The 19,062-nt window shown below is 40.6% G+C and overlaps 1 protein-coding gene across 3 annotated transcripts in view; it reads left to right on the top strand.

The window, feature by feature from the left end:
- scaper (S-phase cyclin A-associated protein in the ER) overlaps positions 1-19,062 on the top strand; it is a 291,693-nt gene that overhangs the window by 207,833 nt on the left and 64,798 nt on the right. For all 3 annotated transcript variants that reach the window (XM_078532314.1, XM_078532315.1, XM_078532313.1), the window contains one exon: positions 7,338-7,461. In XM_078532314.1, coding sequence (XP_078388440.1) covers positions 7,338-7,461 — 124 coding nt within the window. The remainder of the gene's footprint in view (positions 1-7,337; positions 7,462-19,062) is intronic.

The following is a 19,062-nucleotide window of genomic DNA, read 5'->3' as shown; positions in this document are numbered from 1 at the left end:
CAAACATTCACTCCCTCCACAACTGACGCACAGTGGCAGCAGTGTGTACCATCTACAAGATGCACTGCAGGAACTCACCAAGGCTCCTTGGGCAGCACCTTCCAAACCCACGACCGCTACCATCTTGAAGGACAAAGGCAGCAGATGCATAGGAACACCACTGCCTATAAGTTCCTTTCCAAGCCACTCACCATTCTGACTTGGAACTATATCGCCGTTCCTTCACTGTCACTGGGTCACAATCCTGGAACTCCCTCCCTAACAGCATTGTAGGTGTACCTACAACACAAGGACTGCGGCAGTTCAAGAAGGCAGCTCACCACCACCACCTGAAGGGAAATTAGGGACTGGCAGTAAATACTGGACAAGCCAACGATGCCCACATCCCCTAAATGAATTTTTTTTTAAACGTAGCACTTAGTGTCATGTCTGCCATTTTGCATCTAGCCATGGTTCTCTCAGCGCACACTTTTGCCATTTAGGACTTGTACATGACCATCTCCCAATATCAGGAAAAGGCAGAGCTGGGAATAGCACAATCCTAAAAATGTACTAACAGTAATGCTTGCAAAGGGACTCCAACAGAAACTTGCAGAAGTTTAGAGCCTTTAACATTGAGTTTATGTAAAGATACTTCAGAGAGAGAGAGGAGGCAAGAGAGAGTTGGTGGTAGTTGTCCTTGCAAAATTATGGGACAGGAAGAGTGCGAGATGGTTGAAAGGGTAAAATGTAGGGTCTGTAAATTGAAAGAACAAAGTGGTAAAGTTGTGCCCAAAATCAGTTGTGCCATATTTGTGGAATAAAAGGTGCCTTTGGAGGTCTGTGCCTTCTGGGCACCTTTAATGCGCAATTTGGAAGTGTCTTTACTGAAATGGATTTCCTAGAGCTGCCTCTTTGTGATTGATCTGTAAAATCTTTGCCAAGCTTGACTGTATACATGACCTAGGATTAGTAAACAACAGAACTCTCCATCTGTTGCCTGACCCAGTTTACATTCTGCCAGTTTGATGCAGGCCTTATTTATTTAAACAGAACGAGTATCAGTAACACAAATTTAGTTTAAATAAGTCAACTCTGCACCCCACTGATAAAGTGCAAATTACATACTATTGCTATCATTCTTAAAAGTTACACAACCATTTAAAATCTAAAGTACCTTGATGTTGAAGTACTGTTGTACATTGCAGGAAGAAAGTGAATGTTATAACTAGGTAGACTAGCATACAAGAAACCTAAGTAGACATTGTTGTAAAGGAATGAGATCATGGCATACATTTGCAAATATCAGAGTTGGGTTCAGTTTAGCTTATAACTCTTTGCATAGAGACATTTACAATTTTATCCTTCCTATTACAAGACATTTTCACATGAAGGTCCGCTCCAGTGTAGTCAATGTGTCATTACTCTAAGCGGACACAGGAGAAATTATCATGGGGAACGAGGAAATTGCAGAGGCATTGAACAAATATTTTGTGCCTGTCTTCACAGTAGAAGACACATGTTCCATACCAGAAATAGACGATAACCTAGGGGCTAAAAAGAGTGAAGAAGTTAGGAAAATTAATATCAGCAGAGATAAAGTATTGGAGAAACTTTAGGGACTAAAATCTGACAAATCCCTGGGATCTGATGGCCTACATCCTTGGGTTCTAAAAGAGATAGCTGCAGAGATAGCTGATGTGCTAGCTATGATTCTCCAATGTTTCTTAAATTCAGGAATGGTACCACTAGATTTGAAGTTGGCAAGTGTTACACTGCTTTTCAAGAAAGGAGGGAGAGAGAAAGCATTGAACGACAGACCAGTTAGCCTAACATCAGTTCTTGGGAAAATGTTGGAATCTAGTATTGAGGAAGTCTTAACAATGCACTTGGAAAAGCATAGTATGATTAGAACAAGTCAACGTGGTTTTACTGAAGGGAAACCCTGTTTGACAAGTTGATTAGCATTTTTGGGCATGTAGGGTAGATAGGGGAACCAGTAGATGTAGTATACCTGGATTTCCAAAAGGCATTCAATAAGGTGCCACACAAAAGATTAATAGGTAAAATAAGGGCTCATGGAGTTGAGTATAATATGTTAGCATGGATAGAGGATTGGTTAATGGATAGAAAACAGAGAGTGGGCTTTAATGGTCCTTTTTCAAGTTGGCAGGCAGTGAATAGTGGAGTGCCGCAAACATCAGTGCTGGGGCCTCAACTATTTATAATTTATATTAATGACTTAAATGAGGAAACAGAGTAATGTATCAAAGTTTGCTGATCATATCAAGCTAGGTGGAAAGATAAGCTGTGGGGAGGACGCAGAGAAGTTGCAAAGAAATATAGACAGGTTAGGTGAGTGGGAAACAAGATGGCAGATGGAGTATAATATAGGTAAATGTGAAGTTAATCACTTTGATCATAACAATAAAAAAGCAGAAGATTTTTTAAAAGATGAGAAACTTTTAAGTGTTGATGTTCAGAGAGACTTGGGTGTGCTGGTACAAGGAACACAAAGTTAGCATGCAAGTGCAACAAGCAATTAGGAAGGCAAATGGCATGTTGGCCTTTATTGCAAGGGGATTGGAGACCAAGAATGACAAAGTCTTGCTAGAATTGTACAGGGTTTTGCTGAGGTCACATCTGGAGTACTTTGTGCAGTTTTGGCATCCACATTTAACAAAGGATATACTTGCAATGGAGGTGGTACAGCAAAGGTTCACTAAATTGGCCCCTGGAATAAGGGAGTTATCCTATGATGAGAGGCTGAGTAAATTGGGCTTATATTCTCTGCAGTTTAGAAGAATGAGAGGTGATCTCATCAAAACCTAGAAAATTCTGAAGGGGCTTGATAGGGTGGATGCTGAGAGATTGTTTCTGCTGGTCCGGGAATCTAAAACAGGGGGGCACAGTCTCAGGATAAGGGGCCGATCATTTCGGACTGAGATGAGAAATTTCTTCACTCAAAGAATGTTGTGAACCTTTGGAATTCTCTACCCTAGAGAGTTGCAAATGCTGCATTGTTGAATACATTTAAGGCTGGGGTAGACAGATTTTTGGTGTCTCAGGGAATTAAGGGATGTAGGGAGCAGGTGGGAAAATGGAGTTGATGCCCATGGTCACATTGAATGGTGGAGCAGGCTCAATGGGCCCTGTGGTCTAGTTCTGCTCCTATTTCTTATCTTAATTTAATCTTAACTATTGCGAAGCTGTAAGTCACACTTGTATTGCTGGTCTATCTAGTAATACGTACTGCTATTTAATACAAAGCCAGTGTCGAAATCTTCCAAAAATATAATCTCTTTAACCTGCATTGATGGTAAGCCAAACAATGGATTGGTATTGTCATTAATTACTGGTTCTGTTAATGATCCTGAAATTCATGAGTATAAATGTGAGGGGGGGATGGTGTTATGGTGTTCTGTACATAGTGTTATCTTTTTTATTGAAAAAAAACAAGTTAAATCAATTGTATTTATATCATGTCTTTCATGCCCCTGGTATGTCTCAAATTTCTTCACAACCAGTTCAGTACTTTTGACTGTAGCTACTATTATTACGTAGGCAGATGTAGCAGCCAATTTGCACATAACGGCAAAAACTAAATGAAATAAATTACCAGATAATCTGTGTCTTTCTTGTTGATGATTGTAGAATAAGCATTGACAAGGATAATAGGAGAACTTTCTGACCTTTATGGGCACAGGCATTGAATATTTTACATTTTCTTGACTGGACAGATGTGGCTTCAGGTTATTGTCCCATGTGAAAGGTGACACTTCTCACACTGCATGACACTGTCAGTACCGCAATGAAGTGTCAGCTTAGTTTATGTGTTCAAATCTTTGAGTGGGTCTGAGGCAAGAGTGCTACCACTGATTGAAGCATACGTTTTCTCCCCTTGTCTACTGAAAACATTAACTACTATTGAAATGTTGTTCCTGAGTACAACCAGCCTCTGATATCTTCCAAAGTGCTTAGACAATAACTGTCAGCAGGCCACTAAACCATGAATGACAGCACAGTTGAGTCCTCACATAAGTATTTCCAGTAGGATTCACTGGAGAACGGTCAATAGCAAGAACAACTTCCATTTATATTGCACCTTTAACATAGTAAAACGTTTGTTAACAAGTATTATCAAACAAAACTTGATTCTGAGCATAAGGAGATATTAAGACAGGTAACCAAAAGTTGTTTTTATAGAACATCTTAACAGAGGAAGGATAGGTGGAGAGGTTGAGTTGCTATTTTCTTCTGCACCCAAGCCAGATGATGAGTCCAGTTGTAGCCTCCTCCCCTCCCTAGCTACTGCGCTGAATAAGCCAGCTCCATTACTCAAATGCTGGTCAATATGGGTTGATACTATTCCGGACATGGCTTTACCCATAAATAGAGGGAGCTAAATGATATTTTTGAATATGTTAATTGGGGATAGGTACTGATATTTTACAACAGAGTTAAGGACTGTAATCTTGATCTGAGGGGTAAGACCATTGATCAATTACTGCTACCTTAATTCAGTTCTTATTCCATGGACTTGAGTACATAATCCAGCCAGTACTTCAGTGCTGTACTGCTGGAGTGCAGCATTGTTGAAGGCTCTCATCTTTCAGATAAAATGTTAGCTCCATCTATCCTTTAGGGTATATGTAAAAGATCCTGCGGTACTATTCGATGAGCAGAGAATTTCCCTAGTTGCCATGATCAATATTCATCCCTCAACCAGCAACAGTAAAGAAGATTAGATAGTTATTGCTGTTTGTGGACCTTGCTGTGCACATATTGGCTACTGTATTTCCCTGCTTTACTGTAGTGACCACACTTAAAGTATGTCACTGGCTGTAAAGCCCTTTGGGACATCATATGGCCATGAAAAGTGCTATATAACTTCATGACCTTTGCTTTTCCTACCCTCCTGTTGCAGTTAGAGTAGTGACAGAGTGACTAGTTAACTTCCCTTGCATGTTAGAGAATTATGTGAGGGTTGTAATATACAACTTTCAAACAATCTGAACCATGTTTTAAAATACTAGTCTAAAAAATGCTGCACAATATATTCTGTAACACAATGACTTTATCTGTTCAGTGTATATATAAAATATGATTATAACTGTTGAATTTATAATTACTAAGAGAGACATGAAATATTCATAATTTTTAACAGGGTTTATGAGAGCTATTAGTTTACCAGATGTTTTCATTTGTCCTTTGGAAGTATACTTGTGATGTTACCTGACAGACATGTAACTGAGCTATTCAGACCAGAAGGCCTCGAGTTTCATTCATTAACTGCACTGATCTCAGAGAGGGTGGTTGTAAAGTCACAGCAATTTACTTTCGTATTCTTGGGCTAAAAAGGGGAAGTTTGGCCAGGATTGCCACTTGTGATCATCATCCAGCAATCCCCACTTAAACGGATGCCATTCTGGACATTGGGATGAGCTCAGGATTGGATGTAATGCTGCCCATTGCCCACTGACTTGCTGACACCTGTTGTCTAGGTTCACACTTCAGGAATCTGTACTGAGTAAGCCACCATAGAACAGCAAACGCTAGTGGAAAACAAAAACAGAATTACCTGGAAAAACTCAGCAGGTCTGGCAGCATCGGCGGAGAAGAAAAGAGTTGACGTTTCGAGTCCTCATGACCCTTCAACAGAACTGAGTAATATTAGGAGAGGGGTGAAATATAAGTTGGTTTAGGGTGGTGGAGGGGTGGGGGGGGTGGGGGTGGAGTTGTGGGGAGTTGGTTGTAGGGACAAACAAGCAGTGATAGGAGCAGATAATCAAAAGATGTCACAGACAAAAGGATCAAAGAGGTGTTGAAGGTGGTGATATTATCTAAACGAATGTGCTAATTAAGAATGGATGGCAGGACACTCAAGGTACAGCTCTAGTGGGGGTGGGGTGGAAAGACTGACAGGGCATTACAGGTATAAATTTAAAAATAATGGAAATAGGTGGGAAAAGAAAAATCTATATAAATTATTGGAAAAAAAAAAGGGATGGGGAAGAAACGGAAAGGGGGTGGGGATGGAGGAGCGAGTTCAAGATCTAAAGTTGTTGAATTCAATATTCAGTCCGGAAGGCCGTAAAGTGCCTAGTCGGAAGATGAGGTGCTGTTCCTCCAGTTTGCGTTGGGCTTCACTGGAACAATGCAGCAAGCCAAAGACAGACATGTGGACAAGAGAGCAGGGTGGAGTGTTAAAATGGCAAGCAACAGGGAGGTTTGGGTCTTTCTTGCGGACAGACCGAAGGTGTTCTGCAAAGCGGTCGCCCAGTTTACGTTTGGACTCTCCAATGTAGAGGAAACCACATTGGGAGCAACGAATGCAGCAGACTAAGTTAGGGGAAATGCAAGTGAAATGCTGCTTCACTTGAAAGGAGTGTTTGGGCCCTTGGACGGTGAGGAGAGAGGAAGTGAAAGGGCAGGTGTTGCATCTTCTGCGTGAGCATGGGGAGGTGCCATAGGTGGGGGTTGAGGAGTAGGGGGTGATGGAGGAGTGGACCAGGGTGTCCCGGAGGGAACGAATGCCGCCAGGGTGGGTGAAGGGTGTTCCAGTGAAGCCCAACGCAAACTGGAGGAACAGCACCTCATCTTCCGACTAGGCACTTTACAGCCTTCCGGACTGAATATTGAATTCAACAACTTTAGATCTTGAACTCCCTAGTCTATCCCCACCCCTTTTCCGTTTCTTCCCCCTCCCTTTTGTTTTTTCCAATAATTTATATAGATTTTTCTTTTCCCACCTATTTCCATTATTTTTAAATCTATACCTGTAATGCCCTGTCAGTCTTTCCACCCCACCCCCACTAGAGCTGTACCTTGAGTGTCCTGCCATCCATTCTTAATTAGCACATTCGTTTAGATAATATCACCACCTTCAACACCGCTTTGTTCCTTTGTCTGTGACATCTTTTGATTATCTGCTCCTATCGCTGCTTGCTTGTCCCTACAACCACCGCCCCCCCACCCGCAACTTCTCTCCCCCCACCACACACACCCCCCACCCCCCCCCCCCCCAAACCAGCTTATATTTCACCCCTCTCCTAATATTACTCAGTTCTGTTGAAGGGTCATGAGGACTCGAAACGTCAACTCTTTTCTTCTCCGCCGATGCTGCCAGACCTGCTGAGTTTTTCCAGGTAATTCTGTTTTTGTTTTGGATTTCCAGCATCCACAGTAGTTTTTTGTTTTTAAATGCTAGTGGAACCTCATCCCGGTAAAAATAAGCACTTTCAGGAGGGAAGGGGAAATTATTGCAATGTGCTTGTGGGTGGAGGGCATTGGTAGTGACATATGAAAGTGTTTTAAACAAATACAAACTCACCTGACTTTTTCTTGTCATTTTGCAGATCCCTGTGCAATGTGATTAATGCATACTGCTACGCCTGTAGTGGCTGCTATGACAACTGCTTCTATGTTCTGTTCAGTAACAAGATCACTTTCTTAATGGAACTGCTGATGCATCAGTTGACGGTAGGAGTCAATACCTGTAGCTGCCTGCCATTGATGTACTTTTATGGATTCTTGTAAAGTTACTATAAAGCTATGGTTTCAGTCCATGTAACTGAGAGCCAGTGAGGGCGTATCTCCTATTTTTGCTTTAACTTACCTTGGTTATTTCTGAAAAATGTCAGACTTATTCAGGCTTCAAAATGTTCCAGGCATTTGAATTTGATGGAAAAATAATTTGACCATCATCAGGTGATGCCTTTTGACTTTCCTGCCAATCTCTTCATATGTTATGCATATGTTGAGCGTAGCATGCACACTGTGTTTCTCATTAAAAACAATATAATTTTAAGAACTTCTTGTAATTAAATAGCAGCTTTAACACAGGTCACTTCATGGGGTTTTGCAGAGGTGATAAATGGATCTTCATCAGTTGGAGAAGAGTGAGGATAGGTGGAAGTAGGTTTTGAGGCTTTTGGACATGAGGGCAGATTGTGTTTAAGGTGGGAGTTAAAGAATATGGAGCCAAAATGGCTGAGGGTTGTAGGACTTGAGGCTACAGAGGTACGGAAGGGTGAGATCATGGAAGAAAGTGGTCAAAGATGAACATTTTAAAATCAAGGTGCTACAGGATAAGGAGCTAATGTAGTTCAGGAAGTAGAGGGGTGATGTTTTATTTTCAAAGTCCTAGTTTTATAGATGCTCAACATCTGTGTTAACTATTCCCAGGTCGCATACAGCGTGGAATAAAGTTCTCTCTACATTGGTCCAAACAATGAGGCCTTAGTGATGCATTGGAGAAGGGCCACTATTACACTCGTGTGATCTTCTATTTCTCACACTCCCGTGGCCTCTCTGACACAGATTGTCAATTAAAACATTTTGGTGGTGTCCATTGCTGCCTGCTTGGAATTGCAATGAGTCTGTTCGCACTCATTTCCGAGAGCTGGATTATTGCCGTTCATGCACGTTTTATACCACAAGGGGTAATTTTAACCAAAACTGTCCAATGGGAAACTGACAGGATCAGACAGTGGAAAGTAAATTTGGATAAGGTGTAAAAGAGGTAGCTGATCCTACCCTGTCTGTTCCCCACTGGGCAGGTTAAGTTAAAGTTGCTTCCATTTATAGATTATAGACCAACATGCGGACTAAACTGTTAAGCAGAGAATGGTAAAAATTTCAGTGTTGAAGGAAGCTATTCATCGCCGTTTATTTGTGGCATTGCTAACTATTTTGGAAATATCTGTTGTGTCCTATTTTGTTGTTATTTACCAATCCCCTTTAATATTACTCCTTTTCCTGTGTTTATCTAATTGCCTCTAAACTGCCATAATTGTAATGGCTTTCAAAGTTACTTGTGATCGAGCATTCAATTCACGTGAACCTACTGTATTAAAAAACACAATCCTAGCCTCCCTCTTATGCTCTGGGATCAATTCTAAATTTGAGGTCCCTTGCTATACCAATTAGTGGAAATAATCTTTCACGACTTACCTTGTTTGAGGGACTGGTGGAGGGAGGGTGGTTTGGTGAGGGTCTGGTGCTGTTTTTAAAAAAAAATGCTACCATGTTCCATTTTGCAAAGATATCAAAATTATAGAAATGAGCAGTATGTAATAATCAAAATACTCAATTATTTGTTGTTTAAAAATTGTAGTTGAAAAATAAACATACTTTTCTCTTCCAAGTGGAAAGTAAACTTAGCATGTGAAAAATAAACTTCTCACAATCAGATCACCAACCTTCTCCATATTTAACTTTTCTCCATTAGAGTCTGTTTCTAGCTATCACCTTCAGGAGTGATTTCACGTGGCCTGAAATGTTTCTTTATTATCAAAACTTTCTCTATTTTCAAACATTTGATCCATTTTTCTGTGTTGCTGTCACATTCTTTCTCCAGTCTCCTGCTTTCTGCTGGGGTACAGTCATAAAGGCACTATCGGCCCTCCATCCTTTAAGTATGAGCCTGGACATTAAGTGGTGGGGCCTGTTTGAACGCTGAGGTTGCACAGCTGAGCCTGTCAGCATATCACAATATTGAGGTCAGAAATGAGAGCCCAAGCTGATTTTTCTCTTAGCCCAAGCATATTGAGGCCAATGGTAGTGACCCCTACTGCTGACATGGTTGAAAGCAATTAGCACAACCAAGACTGGAAATTTCCCTGCAATTTCTGGTCTAAATGGTTTAGTGCTGAAATGGCCATTGGTGGAGCTGATGGTCACCTTCTTAACTTATTTCAACCGTGTAAAATAACCATTCACAGCAACATACCTGAACTAATGATTCCATGTTCATGGAAGCTGTACCCAGCTGATGAGGGATTTAACTCACAGGGATAAAATGCCATGGCTACTAAAGACTTACTTTTCCTGATGCAGTAAAGTACGTGTTCCCCCATTTGTTTAATATCCCCAGACGGGACAGGTGGATTTTATGCTACTGGTAATTATAATGTACTGATCTGGCAGTTCTCTCCCTGTATGGAAGAGATGGTTTGACACAGCAGATGTAGCTTTTCACCTGACTGTGAACACACCTTCATTCCCCTTCCTAGGAATTAAAATCTGTTGTATTCTATACAAAGCACTTTAAACGTTTTCCTGTGGAGTACTTCAGGATTGGAAATTTGTTCAACAGAAACTTGGAAATTGTGTTTATTCAGTTGATTTTCTCCCATCCTTTCTTGAAGCTACTGGCTCTTGCTAGGATATTGCTCTACGAGTGCTGATCACCCTCCAGCCTTTCATCTGAGCCTCCATAGTGAGTGTCAGCAGGTCATTCTTTGGTGGAGGCCACTCCAATGATGTTCAAAAAAGCTTCACTTTCCTGAAAGCAATCAGTCAATAGAAGAAAAAAAATAAAAACAAAAAACTGCGGATGCTGGAAATCCAAAACAAAAACAGAATTACCTGGAAAAACTCAGCAGGTCTGGCAGGTCTGCTGAGTTTTTCCAGGTAATTCTGTTTTTGTTTTGGATTTCCAGCATCTGCAGTTTTTTGTTTTTATCTCTGTGTTTAATTGACTGCCACTTCTCTTCAAGAAATGCCTACCTTGAAGAAGTACTGCTCTTCTCTCCAACAGGATTTCCGTATCTCTCTTTTGCCTTGTTCACCTTCATTGCTTTCCATTTCTCTCCTGGTGTTTGACAAGGTGTTTACTGAAACCCGCTTTCATAGCCATATTTCTTTTCTGCCAGACCTGCTGAGTTTTTCCAGGTAATTCTGTTTCTGTTTTGCAGTCAATAGAAAGCCCTGGTCGAATCCCCCCTCCCACCCCTTGCATAACCCAAATGTCCTGTGGCAAAATATAGCACCTTAACTGCTGCCCTAGCTGAGATCAGCTCACTCAGAATAGACTAACAAGTAAACCTGAGGTCTCCCTGCTCTACATAAAAGGAAGAATTGCATTTATAAAGCACTTTTCCAGATCTTGGGATGCCCCAAAACACTTTCCAGCCAATGAGGTACTTCTAGATTTGTAGTCACTATTATAATATAGGAAACACGGCAACCAATTTGGGCACAGCAAGCTCCCGCAAACAGTGGGATATGGTTTAGTGCTGCAAAAGGCCACGTGTTTATTGAACCACTGGGGAATTGAAAAAATATATTAAATTCAACAGTTATAATTGTGTATAATATCCTTGTAACCAGTGTGGGTAACTTTTATAATACCTATAATGATCTTCTGATTGTTCTTAAGATCTGGTCTATTGTCCTTCTTTTCACTTATAAAGCTATACCTGATATATGCAATAACAATTTTATCTTAATTGAATTAAAAGGCCAAGAGCTCATGGTCTCAATCAACAGAGTTTCCCAATGGAACTGATGAATAAAGCACTGCCAGGTATAGTTAAGGGCCATACGGACCACATTGTAGCAGCAGCCTAAGATGATTTAGCTACGCTCAATTGGGCAGCTACAAATGGCCTTGGAGGGCTAGGAAGAGAGGAAAGAAAAAGAAGTCTACTTTAATTTGTCACCCAGTTCCCCATCCTAAAAAGAGAGAAATGCAGACAGAATAGTCTCCAAGTACGTGTTTGTGCTCATGTGTAGAGTCAGACTATTTGGACGAGGTCCTAACACATAGCTGCCACTCATGGAATCATGCTACAACAAGATCAGTGGTTTGAGGGGAGGGGGAGAAGTCGAGCAATTGCATATGATTGGGACTAATTTAAATTTGGCTGTCTATTAGTTGAATTTTGTGAATAGTTATTTCATCGGTTTGTGGGTGGAATTGGCATTAGAGGGGAAGAGTGAGATTTTAATTTGGTTGTCCTGACAACCTGCAAGTTGTAAGTGGGAATAATGTTTACAATCACTTTTAAGGAGCATCAAAACATATTTAGTCTGGAGAGCTTAAATTAAAAAGAAACTTCACTTGAAAGCCTTGCGTGTAATTTCCAGGATTGAGCTCTAGTTTAATTGAAACACTATGTCTTTGCATTGAATAATTAACCAGGAAAGCTGGTACCAAAAAAAGCAAACAGGGCACTGTAACTTTAATACATGCTGAGTGAATTAAATGTAACTTCAAAGATCGTTACTGATACAGAAAGGAAGGAATTTCAGCTCAGTCTGGAATCTTCTTATTTAGTTCGCTATCAAGATCGCTAAAGCTGTTTCAGACATTGGACTTTTAATTAAATGGATTGAAAACTATGGACCTGCTGGTAGTTCAGCCAAAACACTTTTCCCTAGTGACTGGACCTATACACATACTTAATACCTAATTACACATGAGGAGGCCATCCTTCAGCACTTCATTGGGGACAGAACCCACACGAGCGCCAAATAGCTGAGCAACATGCTCCAAGTAGCTATGCTTTCCATTGACTTATCTGGAATTTACTGCACAGAGACAGGCCATTCAGCCCAACATCTCCATGCAGAGTTTATGCTGCACATGATACTCCTCCCACACTGTTTCATCTCACCCTGTCATCATGTTCTTCTATTCCTTTCTCCATGTGTTTATCTAGCTTTCCATTAAATTCATCTATGCTATTTACCTCAAATACACCCTGTGGTAACGAGGTCTGCATTGTAAAGCCTCTCTGGATGAGGAGATTTTTTCCGGAACTCCTTGTTTGGTTTATCAGCTCTCCCAGTTTTTAGCAAATATTTTTGTGAATGTTTCTAGCTGCCTGTCTGTCTCTAGGTTTAGCACAGTTGATACCATAGGTTCAGATTGAATAGATTTTTAATGTCTGGTTTTGAGATAATTAAAAACCTTGGCCAGCCCTTGTTCCCTGGGATGTTCAGGGGAAAATGCTGCGTCATTCCACATGCTTCTCTTGAGAGACTACCATAAGAGGAATTTGTTATTGGCTGATCATAAAAATTTTTATTAAAAGTCTTTCTTAAGATGACTATCACGCTTTAGTTATGAAAGGCTTTTTGCATGTTCCCTGGTTAAGGAGCTAATTAAGTTCTGAAGTGCTGTTGCAGTTTTCTGCAACCATTTTTTAATTAAATGATGGTTTCAAATTGCAAAGAATTGAAAATGTGAAATAAGCAAAGCAATATGTGTAACTAGTTTCTCCTGCTTTATTTGTATTTACCTTGTTGAGTGTACTTGGAATGACGTTTTTCCTGGGAGTTAGTGAATTTACCTTGTTAATGTTACTTATGCCTTTGTTTCCTGAACACCATGGATAATAATTCTGCAAACCTTTGGAGTTCTTAGTAACCAGTCTTGAATTCTGCTGTTGACTTATTTGCCTCTATATATTAATGGATCTGGATTTCAATTGAACAATCACTGGTGTGTTTTATCCAGCTACATGTTGAATTAAGTAGTGCTTATAAATAAGCAACAATAGCCACCACCCATGTAATAACCTCTAACTGTCAATGAAGAGATAATTTTGAAGTCAGCTTGGTTGACATAGAAATTCGCCTACCTCCGGGTGAAAGGGCTGCAGTTGCAAGTTCCAAACCACAAATTGAGTTTGTATTTCAGGCTGACAGTCCAGTAGTGTACAAAAGCAGCCCTGCTGCCCTTTAAATGTAACATTAACTGAAGTCATGTTTTCCGACAATATCTGGTCAACTGCCCAGTAAAACACCTTGGGACACTTAACTCCATGACTATAAAATTGGAAGAAGTTCATTCTTTTTAGATCAGTTTTAATACTTTGTGATTTAGTCATTTAAAAAAAGAAAGCTTTCAAGAACCTGAGACAAAAGAAATATCATTAGTATTAGTCATGCTGACTGATGCTTATGAAATTATTCAGAAAACCGCATGCAGTAATCAGCTTACTTTGAACTCAGATCATGCCAACCTGTAAGCACCTCTTTTCTCCTGTAATATAAATTGTTGCGATTGTTTTAAATTTGGTATTCTTGTGTTTGTCTTGATGAGAGCAAGATGAAAAGCTTCAGCAACAGGTCTATCTTTACACCAAGCAAGTGAATGTAAATTTTAGGAAGAGGGTACTAAATTTTAGGAATAAGTGTTGTGTTGGTCTTTTGAGATTTGCTCAACCATGTAACCAGACACGTTTTCAGAATGGAACATCTACATGTCTTGCTTTTCATTAGTCAGTGTAATAGTTTGACTCAATATTGGGTGGGTAATGGGAAAAGGGATTTGCCACAATGAATTTTGCCCATGAGCACATGATCGCAGGTTTTGAATAATGAATTTATATTTTTCACTGTTGTCAAGTGATTGTAACCCTGACAGGTCTGATCAAGAGGATTTAAAGCACTATTGAGTAGATGTCATACACATACTTTTAAAGTGTTGTAATAAATGAACTCTGATTCTTCATTAACAATCATTTTCCAAGTCGTAACAATTGGTGACAAATCAGAGGAGCAGAGTACTACTGTTGAAAGGTCCAGATAGCATTGCGGTTGGTGATGATGTTTTCATCTGTGCAATATTACCTCTACATGATTGGGAAATGTAACTTGGAAAGTTACCACCATTACTTGTCTCAAAATTTGAATTATAGTTACGCCTATATAGGGAGGTGCAATGTACTAGTGGATCTGCCTTAATGCTGCTTATGGTGGTTCAGAGAAGATTGAGAGAGACAAATAAAGTTAGTAGACAGTGGCAAAATGTTTTCTTGATTTGGCTTAGATTTCTCAAGAACCAGTAGGAAAAGTATGATGGGCATGTTTGGACTACGACAAGATAAACTCGAGGCATCATAGACTAAATATTGCCTCATCATGTTAGAGCAATATTAATTGCTTTTTTGTTATGTGGCGTGACCGTGTTAATTTTAATGACCGCTTTTTACATACTTTAATTGCCTTTAACTTTCCCGTCACCATTGGGTGGGAGATAATTGTGTCCCAGCTCTCTCTGGCTAACCCGCGGTGCTATTAGTTCTGACAGCAGCAATATTATTGGAATTCTACAACTGTTCTTAATGCTGACAACTGTCCAGGAAATGAAGTGCAGTCATCCTCTTCTCCCCACATATTGAATTAGTTTCTTGTTTCACTTCCTTTAACAAGATTTGCCAACAAGCATTGTGGATAACTTGGTTCCAAATGATGACATAAGGAACAAAGAAATCTGGCACTAAATAAAACTAGCCCATGAATTTGGGAAGTTGGCCACCTACCAAACCTACAACTGTCTGACTCTGAACCAATGATTAGTAATCCAGAGACCCAAGTTAATACTCTGGGCACATGGGTTCAAATTGGCAGATGGTAGAATGTGAAATCAATAAATATCTGGATCTCCCTCTGGTTCACTAATGCACCTTAGGGAAGCAAATCTGCTGCCCTTACCTGGTCTGGCCTGCATGTGACTTCAGACCCATAGACCGAACGTGGCATCAGGGAGCCTAAGCAAAATGAGTCCATGGGAACCGGGGGAAAACTCTCCACTGGATGGAGTCATACCTAGCACAAAGGAAGGTGGTTGTTGGAGGTCAATTATCTCAGTTCCAGGGTACCACTGCAGGAGTTCCTCAGGGTAGTGTCTTCGGCCCAAGGTCATGGAGGGACTAGATGATGAGGACAAAGATTTCCATTTTAATATGTTTGCAATAGGTTGCCAGGGTAAATCATGAAGGATAGGGGTGATGGGTGATTTGTGATGCACAAGACTTGAGTGGTTGAGTTTTGGGAAGTCTTGGAGTTTAGAAAATGTGGAGCATGGAAGATTAGCGAGATGGGCATTGGAAAAATCAAGCTAGACATGTCAAAAGCAAAGATATGGGTGGAGGAGATGAGCAAGGGGAGAGCATGGGCGAAGATGGGCAGAAATTGTCGAGTAGATGGTGAAACGTAAGAGGAAGGGGAGAAGGTGATGATGCCAGAAGCAGCTGCATGGATATCAATCTTAGAAACAGAGACCCATGAGTTTGTTGCACTTGGTATTGGAGGAATAGGTGAAGACAGAGTGGTACAAGATAAGGATTTGAGGAGGCAATTAGTTATGGAGAAAGAGAGCCTGGGGCTGTCTTTGCAGTCCGGGGTGATCCAGGTGTAGTGCATTGTTTTGGATGATGAGAGTGTGGCGTGATAAATTTTTCTGTGTTTGACCCAAACCTGTACCACTAGGCCAGATGTGCGCCAGTCGCACTCCAATTTGTGGCCCCCAGATTTGAGAGAATGTAGTTGGGGACTGGACCAAGGGTATAGCTGGGCTGGGCAAAAATTAGAGATTTAGTGAGAACAAAGATGTTAAAGGCATAAGGGGAACTGTTAACCAAGCCTACACAACAGAGTGTCGTGAAGGATGAAAGGCCAGAGAAATTGGATTTATTTATATGTCATGCAAATATATATTTTTAAATAGACAATTGGGAAATGCTTTGTACAATAAGTGGAATGGCATTCTCCTCCTTAGAAGTCATGTTGAAAGCTCTGTTCTTGTTTCCATTTAATAGCAAGAATTGAACTCTTAAGTAATCCTTCAGTGAACATTTAAAGAGAAGCACCACTGTAAGGAGAAATGTGCCCTGTATAATGTCTTTGCCAAAACAGTCAGCAGTAAAGTTGCCAAATAGAGTTGCGAAAATCAATCTTTGCTGAAAGCACATACATGTGTTTCACATATATTGGTCAGTAGGATCTTCATTTTGTGTGTCTGCAAGTAACTGATGCATTCTGCATAGTTTGGAGTCAGTACGTTTTTTTGAAATTTCACCTTTCAAGTCTTACTGTTATGTACATAAAGGATAAGTACTTGACAATTCAAGTGCTTCATCTTACTCTCTAACATTGGCCTTTTAAGATACCTTTTATTTTCCAACCCCTTTCAGCTAAAGAGTGAAACCATTAAGATGAAGCACAGATCATAAAATGTTAAAGGAGGGCTTGCAGCTGGCTTATCATCCCAAACATAAAGGATCTGTATACTTTTGCAACAGATGCTTCTCATTGTGTATGACAGAAGAGTCTCTACCTTATTAAGGCCATAAAAGAGGAATGGAGAGAAATTATGATAAAGTGACTGAGAGAGCGAATTAGGCATCTTAAGTGATTGTCTTGTAAGATCTGTCTAAAGCATAGTGAAAACCAACTAGACAGTCTTGATGCACATTATAATATCTGTTGGCTATATTGCCAAGGTAACAGACTATTTAAAGTTTCACATTTGTATTTTGGTCAATGATTGACAATTACGAATCCAACTAGCCACTGATTTGAAAGACGCTCAGTGGAAATGAACTGCTAACTAATAGGGGGCTAAAAAATTTTTCAGTTTGTTAGCAATGATTAGGGATCTTAGACCCCACTGGAAATGAATTAATGGTTGGAGGACTTACACCGCCTTTAGTACAATATCTTAATGGGGACATTGACGTACAGCGGCAGCAGTATGTACCATTTATAAAATGCTTAGCAGCAACGCGCCCAAGGGCTCCATTGAAAGCACTTTTCAAACCCCCGATGTCTACCACCTAGAAGGACAAAGGCAGTAGAGACACTGGAGCACCACAGCCTGCAAGGTCCCCTCCAAATCCTGCACCATCCTGACTTAGAACCATATTGCTGTTCCTTTAGTGTCACTGGGTCAAAATCATGGAACTCCCTCCCTAACAGCACTGTGGGTGTACCTACAGCACATGGACTGCAGCGGTTCACGAAGGCAGCTCACCACCATCTTCTGAAGGGCAATTAGGTATGGGCAACAAATACTGGACGTGCCAGCGATGTTCAAGAACAAAAGGAAAACACGGGAGCGACTTTAAACTGCTTCCGACACTCCTCTGGTAGCTATGGGAAATAGACTTCTTGTTGTGAAGCTGTGCTGTACTGAATAAGAAGGCTCCACCTTTCATCTTTGATCTGTGCTAATTTAGCTGATGCTAACTAGGCCAGTAGTACAATTTTTTAACATTGCCTTCCATGTTCCTGGACTCGAGTGAGAAAAAGAACACAGTTCAGGAACTTGCTCCTGATCACTATGAAGTGACATCTGGGGCATGTGCCTTTGGACATCTGGTAAAGACAGGATTGGACTGCGATGTGTTGCACCCTATGCCCTGATTAGTCTACAGGTGCTCTGATTTAATGGAATCAGACAACCAGCATTGCTGATATTTGATTACAATGGATAGCCGAAGAAACAATGAAATATGAGCATACAAAATAGGAGCAGGAGTAGGCCATTCAGCCCCTTGAGCCGGCTCTGCCATTCAATAAGATCATGGCTGATCTGTTTGTGTTTCGAGTTCTACATTCCCATCCACCCCCGATTACCTTTGATTCCCTTGCCTAACAAGAATCTATCTACCTCTGCCTTAAAAATATTCAGTGACCCCGCTTCCACTGCCTTGAGGCAAAGTTGCAAATCGCACAAGCTTCTGAGAGAAAAAATTCTCCTCATCTCTGTCCTATAAGGGCGACCCCTAATTTTAAAGCAGTGCCCTAGAGGCAACATCCTTTCCACGTCCACCTTGTCAGTACCATTCACGATCTTATATACTTCAATCAAATCACCCCTCACTCTTCTAAACTCCAGTGGAAATGAGCCCAGTCTTTCTAACCTTTCCTCGTAAGACAACCCGCTCATTTCAGGTATCAATCTAGTAAACCTCCTCTTAACCGCCTCCAATGCATTTACATCCTTCGTTAAATAAAAGGACCAAAACTGCACACAGTATTTGAGATGTGGTCTCACCAATGCCCTCTATAACTGAAACATAACATCCTTACTTTTATGTTCAATTCCTTTGGTAATAAAGGATAGCATTCCATTAGCTTTCTTAATTACATGCTGTACCTGCTTACTAACTTTTTGTGACTCACGCACGAGAACACCTAGATCCCTCTGCACCTCTAAATTCTGCAGTCATTCTCTGTTCAAGTAATACTCCGCTTTTTTTATTCTTCCTGCAAAAATGAACAACTTCACAGTTTCCCACATTATACTCCATCTGCCAGATTTTTTCCCACTCACTCAACTTATTTGTATCCGCCTGGAAACTCCTTATGTCTTCTTCACAATATACTTTCCTACATATCTTTGTGTCATCTGCAAATTTAGCTACCATGCCTTCGCTCCCCTCATCTAAGTCATTGATGTAAATTGTAAAAAATTGAGGTCTCAGCACAGCTCCCTGCAGGATCCCTCTAGTCACATCCTGCCAATCAGACAAAGACCCATTTATGCATACTGTCTGTTCT

This window comes from Cetorhinus maximus, chromosome 30 (genome assembly GCF_964194155.1).
Source record: "Cetorhinus maximus chromosome 30, sCetMax3.hap1.1, whole genome shotgun sequence".
Lineage (NCBI taxonomy): Eukaryota > Metazoa > Chordata > Chondrichthyes > Lamniformes > Cetorhinidae > Cetorhinus > Cetorhinus maximus.
This window is presented reverse-complemented; position numbering and strand designations above follow the sequence as displayed.